Source organism: Dendrobium catenatum, unplaced genomic scaffold, assembly GCF_001605985.2.
Source record: "Dendrobium catenatum unplaced genomic scaffold, ASM160598v2 original_scaffold_268208, whole genome shotgun sequence".
In the NCBI taxonomy this organism is placed as follows: domain Eukaryota; kingdom Viridiplantae; phylum Streptophyta; class Magnoliopsida; order Asparagales; family Orchidaceae; genus Dendrobium; species Dendrobium catenatum.
Window position 1 is genome coordinate 170,488 of NW_021586606.1, and position 21,233 is coordinate 191,720.

Consider the following 21,233-nt stretch of genomic DNA (forward strand, 5'->3'; position numbering starts at 1 on the left):
TATTTAATCTATTATATAAATCATTAAAAGCTAAGTTCTTTGCATCGCAAATAACTTTCTCAGATTCCTTACGAGTCTCTTTATAGCTTTCCCAATTATTAGAATTTAAACATTCCGTTATTGATTCATTAGCAAGTAAAATTAATATTCTGACGAATTAATTGAAGTATTAAACAATATGGGATTTAACGATTAGGACACTAATAAGTTTATTACGTCAGTTAATATGGTTATAATAGATATTTAATTACTAAATATTGGAACGATAATTATTCTAGTTAGTCATACATTAATAAGTATAGTTAACTAAGTCTTAACTAATAATTATGGTGTTAAAATGGCTTTGATCAATAAGCTAATGAATTCACTCTAATTAGCTATTAAGAGTTTACTAAATTGCTAATTAATTTTGCTTATATTGAATGAAAATTTTGCATCTTAATAAATTTATCCCCTAATAGATAATTAGGATATTTAGTTAGCTCAAACATGAGTTTTACAGTAATTTTCTTTCAGAAAAATACCATCTTGTATCAGTGCACAACAATTTTTACCAACCAACATGAGCTCTTCCCACACTACATGTAACATAGTGACAACAAATTTACCAAAATATATCACTCTTTCTAATGCATCGCATTATATTATAGAATAAAGTTACCAAGCAAAGCTTAAAATTCCCAAATTAGTAATCAAGAATCCTAGATGGCTATGCATATGCTGATGTAGTTGATCATTTATTTTATTTTTTAATGCCTTAAGAGAGAATATTAATTGCATACATTGTAATAACGCAGGTATTATTTGCCAGATGATAAACATGAGAAACCAGGTGCCATGAATTGCATTACAGTGGCTGTTGAATTTACTGACTCACATATATTGTTGGATATATTAAGAGACTTGGTGATACCATGTCTTCTGAAGTCACTAATCAAAGGTCAGCAATCTGCCATGTTGCATTTAGTGTCTTCTTTTCTTTGTTGGAAGGTACTTTTGAGTAGTGTTCGGTGGCATCTTTCCTTAAGAGTATATTTGATGGAAAATTTCTGAAATTACAGCCTGAATGGATGTTATCTTTCTTTTTTCCATGGCAGATACATATTTTAATTTATAGACTAATCTTATGTGTTCATTATCACATAAGTTTTGATCTGTATCTTTTTTTTTTTTTTCAGAAAAACCCGTTATTGTATCCATATTTCCTTTAAAATTAACTTCATGCTTAATTACTGTGCAATCAGTTTGCTTGAGAAACATTTGTTTATGATTCCATTATTGGTGACATTATTCATTTACACTACAATTCTATTTGAGGAACAAACAAGTAAGCATTTTCTTAAGTAAAAATATTGCAAGAAGTTGGGCCAACCTCAAGTTCTTGTAATAAGTTCATTGCAAACATGCTTGCTTCGTTTTTTATCTCTTGGAATACACTAAAATATATGGGTAACATTTTTTTCCAGGATTCTCTGAGATCAGAAAGGTTGATATTTTGTGGGATGATGCCCAGAAAAACTCCAACGGTGAACTTTTTCTAAAAGTTACTATGTCAGAAAATTGTTCCCTGGGGAAGTTTTGGAGCTCTATTCAAAATGCCTGTCTCCCTATAATGGACTTGATTGATTGGAACCGTAGTCACCCAAATGACATATGCAATATTTCTAGCATGTTTGGGATTAGTGCTTCATGGTTATTTTTTTTAAGAGTGAGCGACTTGCATGTTGATCTTTTTATTTGCTTTCATAATTATTTCAATAAATGTGTCTCCCCTTAGTTTCATTGTATTTTTCAACCTGCAGTCGTTGAAATCAACCGCACTTGATGTTGGAAGGAGTGTACGTCAAGAACACTTGAACATTGTTGCAGACCGTCTTTTTATCAGCGGGGAGTTTCATGGATTGAACAAAAAAGGATTAAAGGTGCAAAGGGACTATACTACTACTTCCTCTCCTTTCACTTTCGCTTGCTTCTCTGTAAGTACTTTTGATGACCTCTTGTTTGTCCTTTTAGTGGGTGTTTGATTACTACTATGACTATTGATGCAAATTTAATAGAATCCAGCGAGTTGCTTCATCGATGCTGCCAAGCAAGATTATGAAGATAGTCTCCGTGGTACTATTGGTGCTATTTCGTGGGGAAAAGAGTCTCCAACTGGGACAGGTGGACCATTTAAAATCATATACTCTGGAAAGGTAAATGGCTCGATCAGATAGCTTTTTGCTCGGTTGTTTATTATTTCCATTGTTACATTTCTTGCACGTCAGCAACTTTTTTTTTTTTTTTTGCACGTTAGCAACTTGAAGGCAATAGATACAATTAATTCATGTCTTTTTCAATGATCGTATTTGCATTATTACACTCATATCCATGGTTGTATTCGATATTTCTTTCTGCAAAATGTGATTGAAAACAACAATCTGATGCGGACCGCAGCCGACCGGCAGAGGGTCTTTTGCTTGCTATAAGTAGGGATTAAGGGGGGATTTCTAGGGTTATGCAAGATTTGAGTTTTCTCTTAGCCTCCTTAGTTTCTTTCTCTTGTTTTTCTAGGGTTTGTAGTGGGAGACCTTGTCCTTCTCGAAGTGGACAAATTGTATCTTGTTTTTCCTTGGATTTTGAATGCAAAGGTTTTGGTTCTTCATCTCATCCCTCTTGTGTTGATTTTTTCCTTGATTTGGAGGAGAAATCTTTTCTTTGAAGGAGCATTAGGGCAAACCCAAACTTGGGAACCCTAGGGCGTATCACAATCAAAGTTAAATAAATGGTCAAGTCGGATGTATCAAGGGAGGTCTGGTAAAAAGGATGTATGATTAATTTTAACTGGGACAGGTGGACCATTTAAAATCATATACTCTGGAAATGTATCTGTCTCTTCAGAAATATATATTTATGCAATTCTTAGCATTTGCACGATCTATTTAAGGATTATCCTAGAATCTTGCAAACACAATGAGCTTCTCACCATCTCGCCATAGCTTCACGTAAATTTCCCAAGTTCAGAATCTTCAGTATGCCATAACAACCAAATTGTAGAATTTTCTTGTTTCTAAATCGAGCATTTCTCAGTAATTATTGCACCATTTGTGTATTTTTTGGATTTTCTTTAAATTTCATTCTTGTTGATAGTACTTATATTGAATGGATGACAGCTAAATTTTTTTAATTTTATCCAGGTGTGCAATCCTAAGGAAGGTGAGAGTATATATTCGATGCTTCAATGCCAAGATATCATCCGCAAAAAGATGGGAAAACCACTCCATGTGGGTGATATTTGTAGTTCTAAAAATTGGGACCAAAACTGTTGCACACAATATGAAGGACATACAGATTTTGCATTCCAAAGAAAGTTCCTCGCCCACCGGAATGGTTCATATACTCATATTATTAATATGGAGTCTACATTGCGTGCAATATTGCTCAAGTAAGTTCTGTTTTTTTTTTCTCGTCTACTACTAGTTGTTAGTTGGTATTGGTTATACTGATGATATTCGAGCTAAAACCATTAAACTCTACTTCAGATTTAATTTTAACCAATTTTCTGTCTACATGTTTGTGCTCTGATCCATTTCTTTGGTTTTTATTTTTTTTATACTGTAGATATCCAATTAACAGATATGTTACCGCGGCTGACAGAGAAATTCTCATGAAGGCTTTAGCTCGCCATCCTAGTAGTGATGCTAAGATTGGAACTGGAGTTCAAGATATTAAGGTATGGCTGAACTAAATAGAAAATTCCTAGTCATTCTTGTCAAGAATTTCTTCCAGAATATATTGTTTAGCTACATCCTCACCAACATCTTACGGCATGTTAGCATTGGTCAACTTTAGTTACTTCCCATCTATTTCATTTTATTCTAGCTCTCTACCTAACTATTATGTTTTCTATTTTGGAACAATCCAATATGCTTCATACGTTACCTTATTGTTAAATGAGTCTCTTAACATATTTTTCATCATTTGCTTTCTTATACCTTATTGTACTTCAAATCCAACTTAATTATCTCATTTCCTATCACAATTTGTTTTTATTGGTTTCTGTATGGGGAAAAATATTGTCGACATGCAGATTTTAATTTCTCCTATTTTATAATCGAATACTGTATTGAGAACAAAGTACAGTCTCGAGAGACTGATACAATATTCTACAATAGATTCAATATCAAAAACAGAGTTTTAGAAAATGATATTTCAATGATCAAACATAATTCAAAGAATAACATATCATTTCGAAATATAAACATGAAATTCTATAGAATGTGTTTAAAAATAGAAATTGGATTTTTTGAAAAATTTGTCCATTCCTTTATTTAGGTATAAGGATAATATTATATCATCTTAAAAAATGAACATAACATTCTTCAAGACACCCAAAAGAAAGAATGATTTTTTTAAAATTCATCATTTCTAAAGTTGAATATAACAAATATAATATTATATTATTTAGAAAAATAATAATAATATTCTACAAGTATATTTAAAATTAGAAATTAAGTTTTTAAAAGATATCTGCATTCCGAAAGATTTATTCCTTGCTTTATAGGAATAAAACTATGTTTATTTTAATTTGGGGTTCTCAAATCCCTATAGGAGCAAGCCCCTATAGTTAATTACATCTTAGGAGGGATACTCGTAAGAAAACTCTCGATTAAAACAATGATTTAATACCCTTTGACTACAAAGTAAAAGATAAGTAACAGAATTAAGAATTTTTCGAGGAGAAAGCTCAATGTTGAACATTTTTTAGCGAATCAAAGGAGAAAAAGTAGGATGTGCTGGATTCTGAGAAGCTCAGAGACAACCTCAGTCTATCCTATGTTGGGCTTTATATTTTAGGATAAAATTTTTTATGTTTGAGTTGGTATTTTATTAAAAATTTAGGATTATATTTCCGGAGGGTGAAGACTTAAAATTTAAAAAATTTTCTCAGAACCTAAATCTAAATTGGGTACTACACAATAGTGACTTGAACCTATTTAATGAAGTACAAATCTGGGTCAAACTAATTAAATGCAGTGGAAATAGATCTAGCTTTGCGAGCCCAGTTCATTCCTGAAGTGCATTTTTTGTACCATATTCTGTAAAAAGGCAATCAAGAACCTCATTTTGCTTGACTATTTATATGAAGCAAATATGAGCACGCTGAGCTTAAGAATGTGCTTTCAATCTTAAATTTTGTCCATCAAAGCTTTATTATGCCTCGAGTTGTTTCAAGTGCATCTTTGTACAGAATTTTTAATATATTGTTTGTTTTTAGTATGATATGCAAAGCTCAAAGTCCTGTAAATTTCCTCTCTTTTAGAGCTGAATTTCAATATCTCACAAGCTTTGTCTGATGTAAAACATAAATGGATTTGTATCTCTTATTTTTTAAGATTTTTTTTTTTCTCCTAACCTATTGCATTTGTTTCAGGTTGGATATAGCTCTGAACATAAGGGATCGAAGTGTTTCATCTTGGTGAGAAAGGATGGAACTACTGAGGATTTTTCATATCACAAGTGCGTCGCTGGTGCTGCAGCTCAGGTCTCCCCTGAATGTGCAGCAATATTTGAAAAAAAGCACCAACGACGATTTCCAAGGAACAAACCCATACCAGGATGAACAGGGCCTTAATAACTTTCAAGATCTTTACCAACTAAGGATTTGTTTGGGGCAGCTTCTTACTGCTTTCTAAAACAACTTTCTAGTATGAAAATTTCTTGAACTAAAAAATTTTGTACTAAAAAATTATTTTAGAAAACAGAAAGAAAGCTGTCTCAAACAAAACTTAAAATTAGATGACATAAAAAGTCATGGGTTTTTTTTTTTCTGTTTTATTGTTTCATTTTTGCCTCACTAATTCTTGTGTAGTGCGAAATGCACCAATTTTGCCAATTGACAGAAAGGATGTCTGCCACATTTTTGCTGTAATAAATTTTGCTAATCTAATGGTGTAAACGAGTTAAATTATTTATAAATAAAGAATTTTCTATTCATCATATAAGCCTTTATAATGCATGACTCTTGGTAGACCGAGAGAATATTGATACATTTGTTGCACAATCATTTTAATAGTGTGCAAAATACATCAAATCATAAACAGAAAAATGTACAACATGAGCTCATTGATGAATGTGAAGATGCATGATGCAAGAAATGAGCAAATATGCAAGGGCATTGCTTAAATGTATTGAAATATATGCAAATGTGTTGTGCGAATACCTCATATTTCTTTCCTACCACTCATATATTTCATTTCTACCACTCATATTTGATATGAAAATGAATTATGAGTGGTATGTAAGTAATATTAAAGTTTTAAGTGTTAAATATGTAAATAGAGTAGTATAAGGTGGTATGTATGTAAATCTCCCTTAAAAAAAATGTAAAAGTGCACTAAGTGGATGTACTATGAAATGTGAAAGTATGCATTATAAATACATTAAAAAGTGTGTGAGGTGCATCAAGTTATTAAAATCAAATTTAAACAAATCTTCAACTGCTTTTTATTATGAAGATTTGTTGTTGTGAGCACATAGGGGACTTTATGCCCGTGTCAAGCGCCCGCATTGACCGCTCTACCCGCATGATCGCATCGCCTTCGAGTCGAGTCGCATTTGCCCGCGTTGAGTGCCCCTGCTGACCGCTCTGCCCACGTCACGTCTACCGTGTTGTTGTCGTGCCGCTACCGGCAATGCCTGTACGAGAACGTGTAAATAGGTCGGGTTGGGTCAACCCAGTATCCCGTGCGGATTGGGCCCGGGTTGAAATATCTAACCCACTTGCAAAAATGTGTCGGATTCGGGTCGGGTCAACTTGTGTCAAATCAGTTCCGGATCCAACACAAACTCGACCTGTCATGACCTGATTTTGACAGTCCTATAGGAGAGTAGATTCTAAGATCTATAAAGGAAAAAAAAAAAAGTCCAACATGAAGTAGAAACAGGGAGTGCTACGGCATGAGAATGAGTTGAGATGCATTCTTGGCGATATATGATAATGTTAGTGTAGACCTAAGATGTCAATAGATAGAGACACTAAACATATAAAGTGCACCAAGTGAGGTATTCGCAACAGATAAATTAAAAATTGAGGTAATTTCATGATAAAAAAATAGTAAATATTCATATGATATGAGAAGAATATAATTACATTAATTATCATAGCATGCTTGTTCGCTCTGCCTTATGCTGCTATTGATTATTTTGTATATTCATACATGCTTACGTAAGTAACTCGCACGTATATAGTAGGTTCTCATTAGGAAACTCGATCAGGGGATTATGTAATAATTCAAATATGCGAAAAAATAAAACAAAATAAAATAAAAATATGAAAAATTTAATTTCTGTCTGAACTAGAGTACAACGGCATTGTGCTCTATAGCGTTATGACGTTAGGTTTAAGAGCACAACGGCACCAGAAAATATCGCTACAACGCTTAAGTCTTTGTTCTACAGTAATTTTGTATTTAACATGCAGCGCTACGATGCTGGGTCTAAGTGCTGCAACACTTGGTCAATGCTTGTTCGCTCTGCCTTCTGCTGCTATTGATTATTTTGTATATTCATACATGCTTATGTAAGTAACTCGCACGTATCTAGTAGGTTTTCATCAGGAAACTCGATCAGGGGATTATGTAATAACTCAAATATATGAAAACAATTAAAATAATATAAAAATATGGAAAATTTAATTTGTCTGAACTAGAGTACAACGGCATTGTGCTCTATAGCGTTATGACGTTAGGTTTAAGAGCACAACAGCACCAGAAAATATCGCTACAGCGCTTAAGTCTTTATTCTACAGTAATTTAGTATTTAACATGCAGTGCTACGATGCTAGGTCTAAGCGCTGCAACACTTGGTCATTAATAGCATTTTTTATATATTAAAAATTATAAAATATATATGCACTCACCTTTACCACTCAGTCACTCATGCTTGTCGAGGAAGGAAGCCGAAGGGAGAGGGACAATAAAAGAAAGATAGAGGAAGGAGAGAGAGAGAGTTATTCAGGGTATTTTTGTCTGTTATTTTTGTTCAGGGATTTCTTCTAATCATTGTAAGTAACTCAAATCTCATTTTAGTTTTTAATGATTTTGAGTTGGTCATATTTTTTCTCTTATAAATCGATGAAAGTATATTTTCTCATGATTTATCAAATTTTATCATGTAATTTTTTGTATATGATAGATATGAATATTATGGACATTTTGACTAATAGTATCGAATTTCATTGGGTGAAATAGAAGTTATAAATTTTTGGAGTTATAGTATATAATATAAAAATATGGAAAATTTAATTTGTCTGAACTAGAGTACAACGGCATTGTGCTCTATAGCGTTATGACGTTAGGTTTAAGAGCACAACGGCACCAGAAAATATCGCTACAACGCTTAAGTCTTTGTTCTACAGTAATTTTGTATTTAACATGCAGCGCTACGATGCTGGGTCTAAGTGCTGCAACACTTGGTCATTAATAGCATTTTTTATATATTAAAATTTATAAAATATCTATGCAATCACCATTACCACTCAGTCACTCACGCTTGTCGGGGAAGGAAACCGAAGTGAGAGGGACAATAAAAGAAAGATAGAGGAAGGGGAGAGAGAGTTATTAAGGGTATTTTTGTCTGTTCTTTTTGTTCAGATATTTCTTCTAATCATTGTAAGTAACTCAAATCTCATTTTAGTTTTTAATGATTTTGAGTTGGTCATATTTTTTCTCTTATAAATCGATGAAAGTATATTTTCTCATGATTTATCAAATTTTATCATGTAATTTTTTGTATATGATAGATATGAATATTATGGACATTTTGACTAATAGTATCGAATTTCATTGGGTGAAATAGAAGTTATAAATTTTTGGAGTTATAGTATATTATATAGGTTTTCTTGTTTTTTTTAGATTTGAGCATTTTGTTGCATTTCATATATGATATTATCTTGTATAGTGATAATAATACGATTGATATATAGTTATAGTATATTATATATTTTTTCTTCTTTTTTTTAATATATTTGAGCATTTTGTTGCATTTCATACATGATATTGCTTTATATAGTGATAATGATATGATTGATATGAAATAAGTGGGGCGTTTGCAAGGAAGGCTGACTATTAACACTATAATATGGGTTGGACATTAAAATATAATACCCTGCGCAGGAGCATGGGATGACCAAGTTTCCTTTAAAGATAGTTAATTTGTGGTATTATCCCGATTGTAACCTATAACAAATGATCGATCATATTAATGGGTAGAGAGTGATGGCTCATAATGATTATTAAAAGTCACTTATAATAATAATGATAAAAATAAAAGATAATTTTAATGATATAATGATATCATGAATACAGATATGGATGCAAATAAATAGAGCCAAGCCTAATAGGTAAATGTTCATGTTCGAGCTTGTTCATTATTAGATTATTCAAGCTTGGCTCCAGCTTGATTCAAGTTTTTGTGTTTGTATTCAAGCTTGGTTGATTTTAAAAAATAGAAATTCATATTTGGATTGCGTTTGGTTCATGTTTGATTCTTTTACACTTAACGAGTTTTAAACAAATGAGTTTTATCAAACCTACTAATAAATAATCACCTAGAGTTTGTTCACAAATTGAATATATGTATGGAGTGGTTTTGATATGCCAAATGAGCCATCTCACCAATAAATAATCTCATAAAATGATTCTTCTTATAAACAAGTTTGTTCATGAATAATTTATATAAAAAATACTGCAAACATGAATAAATATATCTTATTTATGAATAAATTCATTAAATTTAAATATTATAAAAAATATAATTAATATTTTATATAATAAGAATAATTTATTGTATAAAAATAAAAAATATATGAAAATATACAAAATAAAGATTTAATCAAGCTTCTTAACGAGCTTCTTATCGAGCTTTTTTATGAGCTTTAATTGATATTGTTCATGAGCATAAACGAGCTGAACACATTACTGTTCAAGTGTATTTATTTAACAGTTGAGTATTTCAAAAATTATTCAAATTTGTATGATTACTTAAACAAATGATCATAAATGAGTTTTAATCGAGCCGAGTAGCAAGTAGCTTATTGAACGCTCGGTTCACTTACAACTTGAAATGCAGATAAAAGGATAAAACACCACATTAAATTTGGATGTCCTACCTTGCTATATATATATATATTGCTAGCATTGATAGATATGATATCATATTAATAGATGTATGTACTAATTATATAATAGATAAGATAGATAAGACTAATGATATTGACATTGACACATGTATTCTTATGATTCATCTATAGACTCACGCATGATTTTAGTATGGATGAGTTACTTATTATTTAGTATGGATGAGTTACTTATTATTATATGAATTTACTATTTTATTGCTTTAGTATCATACTGATACACATATTGGTTATTATTATTGATTACTAATACATTTATAGTCTCGCATAAATGTTGATTTACAATTTTGAGTGTAATGATTCATGCTTTTTATTGATTATTGAGTCTTGTGTTGAAAGCTTTAATAAATTTGAGTTATTGTTACGCTTTTTAGCTCATTATGTAGATTTTAATGATTGTAGGCCAGAGAAGTGGTCAGGACCAGTTGAAATGAAATTGACAAAAATCCTTATGTTTCTTTTGATTTTGTTTGTATTTTTTTTTCCTTTATTCTTTTGTAGTTGGGAACCTATGATAGAGTATTGATCATATTGATCTCCTGACTGTTGTATATTAATTTTGAGAGAATGAATATAGCAAAATATTTTGATACATACAATTGTTCGATGCTTCATTTGGATATATATTATATTAACAATTTATAGAAGCTCTAGTATATTATTAAAACTATAAATACATAATTCTTCCAAATTTGAGTTTGGGATTTAATAATTTTGCATTAGAGCATTTGTTAGAAGAATTGAATTATAACCAGAGGTATAGGATTTTGTTATGAGTGCAACACTACGGTGTTAGGTCTACAGAAAGTCTTAGTTCTACAGTAATTCTATATTTAACATGCAACACTACGGTGTTGGGTCTGAGCGTTGTAGTGCTAGGCCATTAATAGCATTTCTTATATATTAAAATTTATAAAATCCATATGCACTCACCCTTACCCCTCACTCACTCATGCTTGGTGGGGAAGGAACCAAAGGGAAAGGGAAAGGGAGAGGAAGTAAGAGAGAGTGAGGAGAGAGAAAGTTATTCGGGGTATTTTCGTCTATCATTTTTTTTGTTCAGAGATTTCTTCTAATCGTTGTAAGTAACTCAATCTCATTTTAATTTTTAATAATTTTGAGTTTGAAGAATTTATTCTCTTCTAAATTGATAAAAATATGTTTTCTCTTGATTTATCACACTTTTATGGTACAACTTTTTGTATATATAGATATGAATATTATGGAAATTTTGATTGTAATACTACAAAATTTCTCTAGGTGAAATAGAAGTTGTGATTTTTTGATGTTATAATATGTTATATAAATTTTCTTATCTTTTTTTTAGATTTAAGCATTTTGTTTCATTTCATACATGATATTGTATTATATAGTGATAATGATACGATTGATATTAAGTTATAGTATATTATGTAAATTTTCTTGTCATTTCTAGATTTGAGCATTTTATTATATTTAATACAATATATTACTTTTTATATTGATAATGATATAATTGACATGAATAAGTTGAGGATTTGCATAAGCGAGGAAGGTTGGGTTTTAACACTATAATATGGGTTGGATGTTAAATTATAAAGTCCTATACAAGAGGGTGGGTTGGCGGAATTTTCTTTAAAGATGGTCTGTGGTGTTATCTCGATTGTAGCCTATAACAAATGACCAATTACATAGATAAATAGAATATGAGAACTCTTAATGATTATTAAAAGCTGCATGTAATATAGTGATAAAAGATGATAGATAATATTATTGATATAATGATACAATGAATAAAGATGAAATTATAAAAATATCACATTAAAGGTGGATGTCCTACAATTTGCTGAACTTTATACTAAATCATATATTAATGCATACATTTTACATTGCTAGCATTGACAGATGACATTGATAGATAGGATAATATATGAATGAATACATGTACTGATTATATAATAGATAAGATAAATAAGATTGATGATATTGACATTAATACCTAAATACTTACACATAATTTCAATAACGATGAGTTACAATTATTGTACGGATGTAATATTTTATTACCTTTATTGTCGCACTGATACCTATTATATAAATACTAATTATTATTGCTTGTTAACAATAAATTTATTGTCTCACATGGATATTGATTTATGATTTTGAGTGTAATAATTCATGCTTTTTTGTTATTGAGAATATTGGATCGTACTAGTGGTGATTGATCAATGCTGATATATATTGAATGTTATTGATTTTGTTGATTGAGATTAACATATATATTGATTCTTAAGCATGGGCAAAACCCCATGTAACCTAGGGGGGGCAATTGCTCCCCTATTTAAAAAAAAAAGAAAAAAAAAACTTATAGAAGAGTAAAAAAATATTTTTTGCCCCTCCTAAAAAATCAATTTTGCACCCCTAAAAAGCCTTTTTACACCTACCTGCCCTTGTTGTAGTCCTCTTTACATTTGAACTATATGATTCTAACAACTTGATTCATCCCTGTCATATATTGCATTTTTATGTTTTATCTTCCCCCAATATATAGGGGTGTGAATTTCGGGTCACGGGTCGGGTTCGGGTCGAACCCGAACTGACCCGGGTGGAAAACGGGTCGACCCTAACCCGACCCGGGTAGAGAAACGGGTCGAAAATCCGAACCCGGACCCGACCCGGCGGGTTGCCGGGTTGACCCGACACGACCCGGCACCGCGGCAGCACGCGGGCGCGGCACGCGGCACGCGGCGGGGGCAGCGGGGCACGCGTCAGCGCGGGCAGCAGCGAGCGCTGGGCAGCGGGCGGGCAGCGGGCAGCGGGGCGGGCAGCGGGAGCGGGCAGGGGGCGGGGGCAGCGGGCAAGGGCGGATTCAAAATTTTTTAAAACAAGCGGGTTGGCGGGTGACCCGGCAACCGGCACGCCGGGTTCGAACCAGGCTACGCGGACACTCGACGCCTCGATTTGCTCATGAGAGATAAGGAGTTGGAGAGTGGAACTCTATCACGTGAGCGTTTTGAATCGGAAGATGGGTAACCCGCTAGTTTTCGGTCGGGTTTTCGTGTGTTCAAATATTGACACCTCCTACAATATATATATTATTCTCTATTTTTGAAAATAGCTAGAAATGAGTAGATTATAAGCATCACTTTTTAATGCAATAACTATCGTTAGAAATCTTTTTTGAAAGTGAGATAATTAGTGCATAACAAATATTAAGGGATTTGATAAGAATATCAATTATGTATTTTCCTGCTCTTGCAATTATTTTTTTTTAACTTTTTAGGCTGAAAACAGTGTTGCTGATTTTGGATAGGCTTTGTTTTTTTTTGCATTATTGAAGCTTTAAAAAAACATTATTTTTTTAAATCAAATAAAAGCTGAACAGAAAACATTTTAATTATACAACTGTTTCATATATATATAAGTATAATATATATATATATATATATATAATATATATAATATTATATATATTATATTATAATAATTTTTTAATTATTTATTATTATTGAGTATAAACTTCCCGACCGCGTTCCAAAATTATGGTTCGTTTCCGCCCCTAGTGATATTGGCGCGCTTTGATTTTGCCCTCATGAAGTAGAAATATGTTAATTTATGTTTTTTTATAATTTAAGCCTCGTTCAAACATCTAATTAAATGATAGTATTTATTATATTGATGTACTACAATTATATAAATGTGATTACAATAGTAAAACACAATAATTTATATTTGTATTATTAAAATCGTATAGAAGTACTAAATATAAATAATGAGGCTCAGCGATTAGAAGTACATATTGACTGTTGATTCTATGAAATTGCCAACTCGTAAGTGAATTGAGTTAGGTAAAATTGTATAAAAACTAGAGATGAACCTGTCGCATATATAACTTTCAATAAACAGGATCTTAACGGGACCAAAATGCACGCAGGCTAAACACTAAAAGAAAGACTCCAAATGTGAATGCGAAGAACCTTCAAAGAACCCACTAAGCAAGAATAGTTCCAGAGAAGGAAAGCAACATTCTACTTCCAAGTTCCAAACCATCATGGAATCAAAATTTATTGTTAAGAAGAACGCAACTAGTAAATCCAATTATTGTGGTCAATACAGTCATAGCAAGTTAAGAGTCAATTACATCAAAGTCACTCACCTATGGTCTTCGAGACCACTATCCTGCAAACTCGGTCTCGAGGCCTGTCGTCCCAAATAGTATATTTTTGATTTTATAGATTTTTTATATGATTTAGGCCAGGGCTTGAGGGTTTCTTTTGGCATTGCATTGATTTTAGTTATTTGCTGAAATTTTATGTTTAATTAAGTGAAATTTTATATATTTACAAAAAGGATAGAAAGCTTTGTGGCATGAGGCACTGGATGAACATGTAAATTATTTTTTTCAGCACTTACTATTAGTTTTATTTTAGTTCATCTGATTATGTATTATTTTTCATACCAGGTTGCAAGGGGCGGAACCCCCAGCAAATGGTAAAGAGAATTTCATCATTTTAATTTATTATTTTGAATTCCTAAAATGATCATTACAACCATATTTGTTCCGGGGTGTTGCCTTGGTAACCCCCGCAGGGCCCCGCGATCTTACCGCCAAGGTTCAACTCAAGCAAGAGGTGCGCTGCCCTTTAAGACGCCCCAACTAATTACTATTAAGTTTTCCCCCTCTAAAAATTAAGGCTCATTCCACTCATGTTCTTGAGTATACATTAACAAGCTTTAGGTGAATTGAGTTATTGTTATAGTTTTTTAGTCATTATGTTATTTTTAATGATTCATGAGGTCAAGAAAGGGTCAAGACTAATTGAGTGAATTGACATGTCTTAGATGCTTGATTTTGTTTGGATTGTTTTTCTTTGTTTTTGTAGTGAAAACAGTGATAAGTATTGATTGTATTGATCTCATGATTATATATTTTGCTTTTTGGATAACAATATAATGGAATATTTTGATTGTATATAATTATTAGATGCTTTAGTTGGATATAGTTGAATTATATGAAGATTATAAAACGCCTAAATAAATATAGACAATTCTTTACAATTTGATTTGGAACATGACAGTTACATAATCAAGTGTTGCTCAACAAGGATCCCTCAGAGCAAATAGATGGCACAGCTCATATGAATGGACCCTCTCCCAGTAAAAATCAGTAATGAACTCGTCTTAGATAGCAGATCAAGGATTAGTAAGGACACTTTAAAAAGACTCGCTCATACTGTTAGACTTGAGACCACTCCCCTCATTTAAAGTTGCTCACTCATAATGTTTTCTATGACCATTACATTCCCCACTACAAATAATCTTTACTAACGCTACAGAAAAGTACACATCTAATAAAAGCCAATAATACTAGTATTTTGGCAACTCATCCAGGCTTCAAGTTATCATAACTAGGCTCCACAAGACCTCATATTCGAAGACTCACCCATTGGAGGAAAGAGTAGCCACACATTGGAGGCAGGGAATCCACACGCTATTGATTCAGTTAGTAGACATATTAGTTGAGTCTTAAATTCACAAAATACAATATTTTTATGTTTTCACCATGGGTATCATTTCCTTATAGCCTTAAATAATGAGAAGATGTATTTTTTGGATATTCATGTGTAAATATTACATAGAACATTCCCAGTTTTCTACGACCTTCATATTCATCGATTTTCACTGCTTAGTTTGTACGCTCTAACTCATCACTAACCTGCAGTGCTAATGTTATCCACTGTAACTGGATCTAACACACTTACTTGAAAGTATGACAATTATTGGTAATACTAAATGGAAAGCAATAAAATAGAGACAATTTGTAATTAATTTATAGTTCAAAACTAAATAATATCACTAATATAATGTACTAACATGCTAGATAATGCCTTTCAGAAGGATATAAATAAAATTATTATTTGTATTTGTAAAGCTCTAGTTTACTTAAACTAATTATAATTTGGAAATAAATTGAGAATGTAATATATTTTAAATTAAATTAAAGTAAATATCAGTACTTGTTTGCATAAATGACTCTAGATAAATAGCTATAGAAATTCACTACTGTTTTTCAGGCAATTTTGATGCCATTCACATGTCCAAGAAGCTCTAGAAGAAAATAAAATTGGATTTAATGCAAACAAAAAAAAAAATTCAAACAATTTACATAAGAGGGAAAGTTAAGTACAGTAGCACTCAAGATATTATGTCATTTCATATTAATAATAGTAAAACTTCACTTTTTACTCACTAGACGACTCAAAATGTAAATGAACGTAAAAAATGACGCTCTCCTTATCCTTTTAGTTTCAACGCTCCTGAGTCCTATTCTTTGCACACTGAAAGCATTGCTATCACCATTTGCACAGATCAAAATCGTCTCTTTCAACAAGTTGATTGGTCCTCAATTGACTTTCAATAGGGCGAGATCTAAGTCGTGTATGTTTCAGTGCAGACATCTATTGACCTATGCTGCTCCTTCCTGTCAATAAGATCTCGTATGCCTTCCTAATGAGATTACATTGATGATTTCTCATCCCCAATTGAGAACTCATCGCAACATCTCTTCATCGTGTAAGATTTACGGTCAAGGTATTAACCGAAGTTACAAAAGTAATATTCATATAAATACGGAATACTTAGCTTTAAATAGCCAAATATAACAATTTGTGAGTGCTACAAATAACATCCCCATTAAATTCATCTAAATATTTGATGCAGACGATCAATTAAACTCCTTTCCACATAAAATTATATGTCCATATCTTTACATTAAATTCAAGTTGAAAGAAACATATCAATATCAAACAAAAATGCACGTTATCATAATAGCCCGAAACCCAACATGCCACCTTTGTGGTGCTATCCGTGCTCCGCTTCCCTATCCAAGCACCAATTCAATTGCACAAGTCAAAAATTCATAAAATACATACATATACGTCAAACCTGGTTGCCACTCATCTGTGCGACCATTATGCCTCCACCTGCCATATGGACCATATCCCATCCCTTATGCCCATTAACCCCAGATGCTTTAAATCAACAACTAAGTTGTCCGCCCCCCCCGCCCGCCCCCCTTCGAGGCTCTAACCCCTCACGTCCACGGGCTAAAGATTAGTTAGGTTGCGGACTATCGAACATAGAGAATCATTTGAATTTCTCTCTGACTACAGGAAGCACAATCATAGCGCAGCTGCAAGTAACTAGACTTTGTACTTTACTTTTACTGAGACAAGAGAGAATCGGATTAATTCTCTTTATCCATATACGAACCTAATAATTTCTCCACTCCAGAAAGTGGTCAATCCCACCTGCAACACTCTAAATATAAAATCCCAACTCAGCTATTTCGCCCTCTCCTCCAAACTAACCATATGCTTCTCTCAGTAGAAGACAAATCTCAGAGAAAGCCTGGCTGCAGGAGATGCAGGTCGGTCTTGCTTGGCTGATAGGGCTAGTGTTGCTGATGCTAATGAAGCTCAATGAGGGAGGCGAGTCCGGATGTTGAGGCCCCAGTCTATCCATAGCGGAAATTCGGCGGATGGGTTTGCGATGAGATATATGTAGTGGGTGAGGGAGGTACTTACATACTATTACGTGAAAATGTGGGATGCTTAATAATCGTTGAGAGAATGCGTATCATGATCCTGATGATGTATACCCTGGCCTTGTGCTTCAGATTAGCCTTCGAAGCCAAGGAGGAAAAGGAGCCCGGCGTATCAGAAACAGGTTTTTGGAATTGGTTTGTATAGCAATAGAAGTGATTAAACAAAGGCCATGGTGATGTTAGAGAAGTGGGCATACGATTTGTAATAGACGTTGATGATTAAAGCATCTCTGTTTTCAATTTCGAATGGCTGTAAGGGGTCGAAAATTATGAGAAGAGTGGTTTGATATAATAATTTTATGTTTGTGTGTATACAGAGTATACAATAATATTGGGAAATGCATTTGCAGGTATGGTTTTTGAGTTTGATGAGGGGTTAATGGCAGTTTCTAAGGGGCGTCTATGTTAGAGAAATTATTTTGTGTGGACATGACGAACGATTTTGAAGATACATCAGAGCATCATGTTCAATATGATATTGAGACAGTACGAGCTTCCGTATCTGGAAAAAGAAGATGTGGACTTCTGTTATCTAGGATGCGTAATAGGTGCCCGGATAGCATATAAATTATTTCCCCCATGGTCAGTCAAGGAAATTTTCTCGATACAAATTTTATAAAGGCAATTTTTTATTATCATAAATTCTTAATATTTGAATTTATTTTAAAAGAGGGTGTTTGTGAAGTTGGAGGCTGACTGTCAATATCGAGCTCGAGCTTAGATTTGACAAGGAAAAAAAAAGTTCGTTCGAGCTGCTCGCGCCGATCATTTTCCGAGTCAGTCATCCTCGCTTCTGCCGCCTCGTCATCGTCACCATCTGCGTCATCCAATTCCGGTTCCGTCGATCTCCATTTGCATCTGTCGAGATTGCGTATCGATTGTCGCGTCCGTCAGCTTGTGGTCGTCGATTGTCCGCATCCATATTGCTGCATCGTCGATGAGCGTCTGTCGAGCTTTGCATCATCGCCATCCAGTCCTCGAGCTTGCCGTATCAACCATCTGCATCGTCTGTCGTTGCCAGCTTCTGTCGCAAAGCTTTACCGTGCGCAGATTTCATTTTCCTAATAAAGCTGTCGAGCTCGAAATGTGTTCGAGCTTGGCTCGCAAACTCGATATGCTCAACTCGTCGAGCCTGTTAAGAGTGAGCTCGATGAGCTCGCTTGACTCAGTGCACCCTGATATTTGGATCTAATGTTTCCTTTGCCCTTTGATCAGGGGCGAAATCACTCCATCCATCTTTTTGAATGCACTACTCATTCAATATCATTGCTAACCTCCTCCATGGGGTTAATGTAAATATGATGTGGCCCAACTCTCCGATCAGATATTAATCACTTAGGTTTCGTTGGGACGACTTTCTATTGCTTCTGAAAACAGTGTTCTACATATAATTTAAAATTTTTGTATTAAAAGCTGCTTTTAGAAGCATTAAAAAAGCCGTTACCAACGAAACCTTAGAAGTCTAGAGAATTAACATTTTGCGATTCAAACAACTTTTCACTGCTATGCCTGGTGACATTTATCATATATGGCCGGAGAGCAATGCAAGAAAATTAGCTCTGAGATCAAAACTTTTTCCACGCTAATGTTAAAACATCAGCTCGATATAAAATTTTGAGTTATTATAATATATTCTAAAATATTATATTCAGTTGAGATGAAAATCATTTATTAAAAAATATAACATTTATATAAATTAATCTAAAATTTTAAATTTATCTTGACTAAAAAATTTACCAAGATGGCTGAGCCATTTCTTTCCCAAATGGATTGAACTTAAAACTCTCTGTATAATGTTTAGATTTTTATTATATTTATCTTCTATTGGAGTCGTCCAAGTTGCATCTAAGTGTTGTTTTATTTTCATATAACTAATTAAACTACTCTGTTCAGTCCGAAGTAAATGCCGCAAATAAATAAAATAATTTAAAAAAGCAGTGAATTATATTATGCAGTGTAAATTTGGATATGATATAAAAAGAATATAAATTATTTAAAAAATGAGTTATTGGATGAATATAAAATTAGTTGTAGTTGATTATTTTTTAGTTTTATTTGAAAAAAAATGAATGCGGATAATGTCATGATGGTGGTGGCCGACAGCGGCCTGCAGTGGCATGCCGGCGGATGATGCGTTGGGTGACGGTTGACAGTTAGAAGCAAAGTTGGTTAAATTAACTGAAAATATTTGAATTCAATAAAATGAACTACCGATAATATAGAAAAAAAAACGTGGATTAAATATGATTTACTAAAATTATTATACATTTTTTTTTTATGTCAGAAAACTCTTGCAATTTTGGAATGCCTTACACTTCATTTTCTCCAAACAAAATGGCCCTTATAGAGTCTTAGATTCAAAATTAATATAATTTTTTTTATAGCCAATTATTTTTTTTAATTGTTAAATTTATTTTTGATGAATTATATGGCATTTTATTTACATATTATTCTTATACACATCTCAGGGTTTATTTAAATTAAATAAATGTTGAGACTATTTCTTGACATATATTTGATACATAACGTGATAAAAAAATTGTTAATTTTTTTTTTTTAAATATTTTTATTTTAGTAACAATTAAATTAGGCCCGGTGTTTAGCGAAGCAGTCTAAACTGCACTTTTTTCACTTAATTTAATTACCAAATTAGTAAATTTTTATCATTTTTTATTTATCATCTTGTATTCCAATATTAAAACAAAGAGTAAGTGAGTAAACACTCATGCTCCGATTGGCAAGATTCGCTGTGAAAGAAGTTGCAATCGAAGGAACAAAAGCGGAAGCCAAAATTAATCAAATAATATAAAATGCGCCTTCAAGAAACTAGCATAGAGAGAGATAGAGAGAGAGAGTGTAGGGAGAGTTAGGATTGAACCTTTGGGATAAACATAAGCATATAAACTGAATTGAATAGCTGAAATTAAAGAACAAGTGAAGCTTATCGTTTCCAGTAAATGAGCATTGAAAATATCGTGCGGGTGAGAGGAAGACTAATAAGAATGACGAGACGGTCCATACGGAGACTTGAGTCCTAGTTTTATGATGGTTATTTCTATACGTCAACAAGATTTTAATAGGTAAGTGCATATAAGATTCATATTTAACCTTAAGTGCTTGGCTATCAAGATTACGCGACAGAGAGTAGTGTATTGTTAATCGTCTAGTGCACGATAGTCAGCACACAAATGAGAACACAAGATTTTTTTATGTGGAAAACCTTGATACGGAAAAAACTCACGAGACCACGTCCAGGTTGAAACGATCCCTAATTGTTGGGTGATTACAGTTGAACTGAATTAGTCCCTGAGGGTGATGTAGGATTAACATAATCCAATCATCTAGTTGAAATCTATGTTGACAACGAGGTCAGGGCAGATCGGACGTTTGGTCATCGGAAGTCTGGCATAAGTTGGTGGTCTTGGCAACAACGTCGAAGGTGCTTCGGAGATTCTGGATCGAGTTTGAACT

The 21,233-nt window shown here is 33.0% G+C and overlaps 1 protein-coding gene across 3 annotated transcripts in view; it reads left to right on the plus strand.

Annotated features, from left to right (window-relative positions):
• Positions 1-5,981, plus strand: part of LOC110098542 (DNA-directed RNA polymerase IV subunit 1) — a 42,509-nt gene extending 36,528 nt beyond the window's left edge. For 2 of the 3 annotated variants that reach the window (XM_028692751.1, XM_028692750.1), the window contains exons 14-20: positions 798-940; positions 1,467-1,708; positions 1,803-1,976; positions 2,058-2,195; positions 3,177-3,424; positions 3,601-3,712; positions 5,414-5,981. In XM_028692751.1, the coding sequence (XP_028548584.1) occupies positions 798-940; positions 1,467-1,708; positions 1,803-1,976; positions 2,058-2,195; positions 3,177-3,424; positions 3,601-3,712; positions 5,414-5,602 (1,246 nt within the window). In that variant the 3' untranslated portion in view covers positions 5,603-5,981. The remainder of the gene's footprint in view (positions 1-797; positions 941-1,466; positions 1,709-1,802; positions 1,977-2,057; positions 2,196-3,176; positions 3,425-3,600; positions 3,713-5,413) is intronic. The other variant, XR_003699931.1, reaches the window with a different exon arrangement.
• Positions 5,982-21,233: the final 15,252 nt, after the last annotated feature.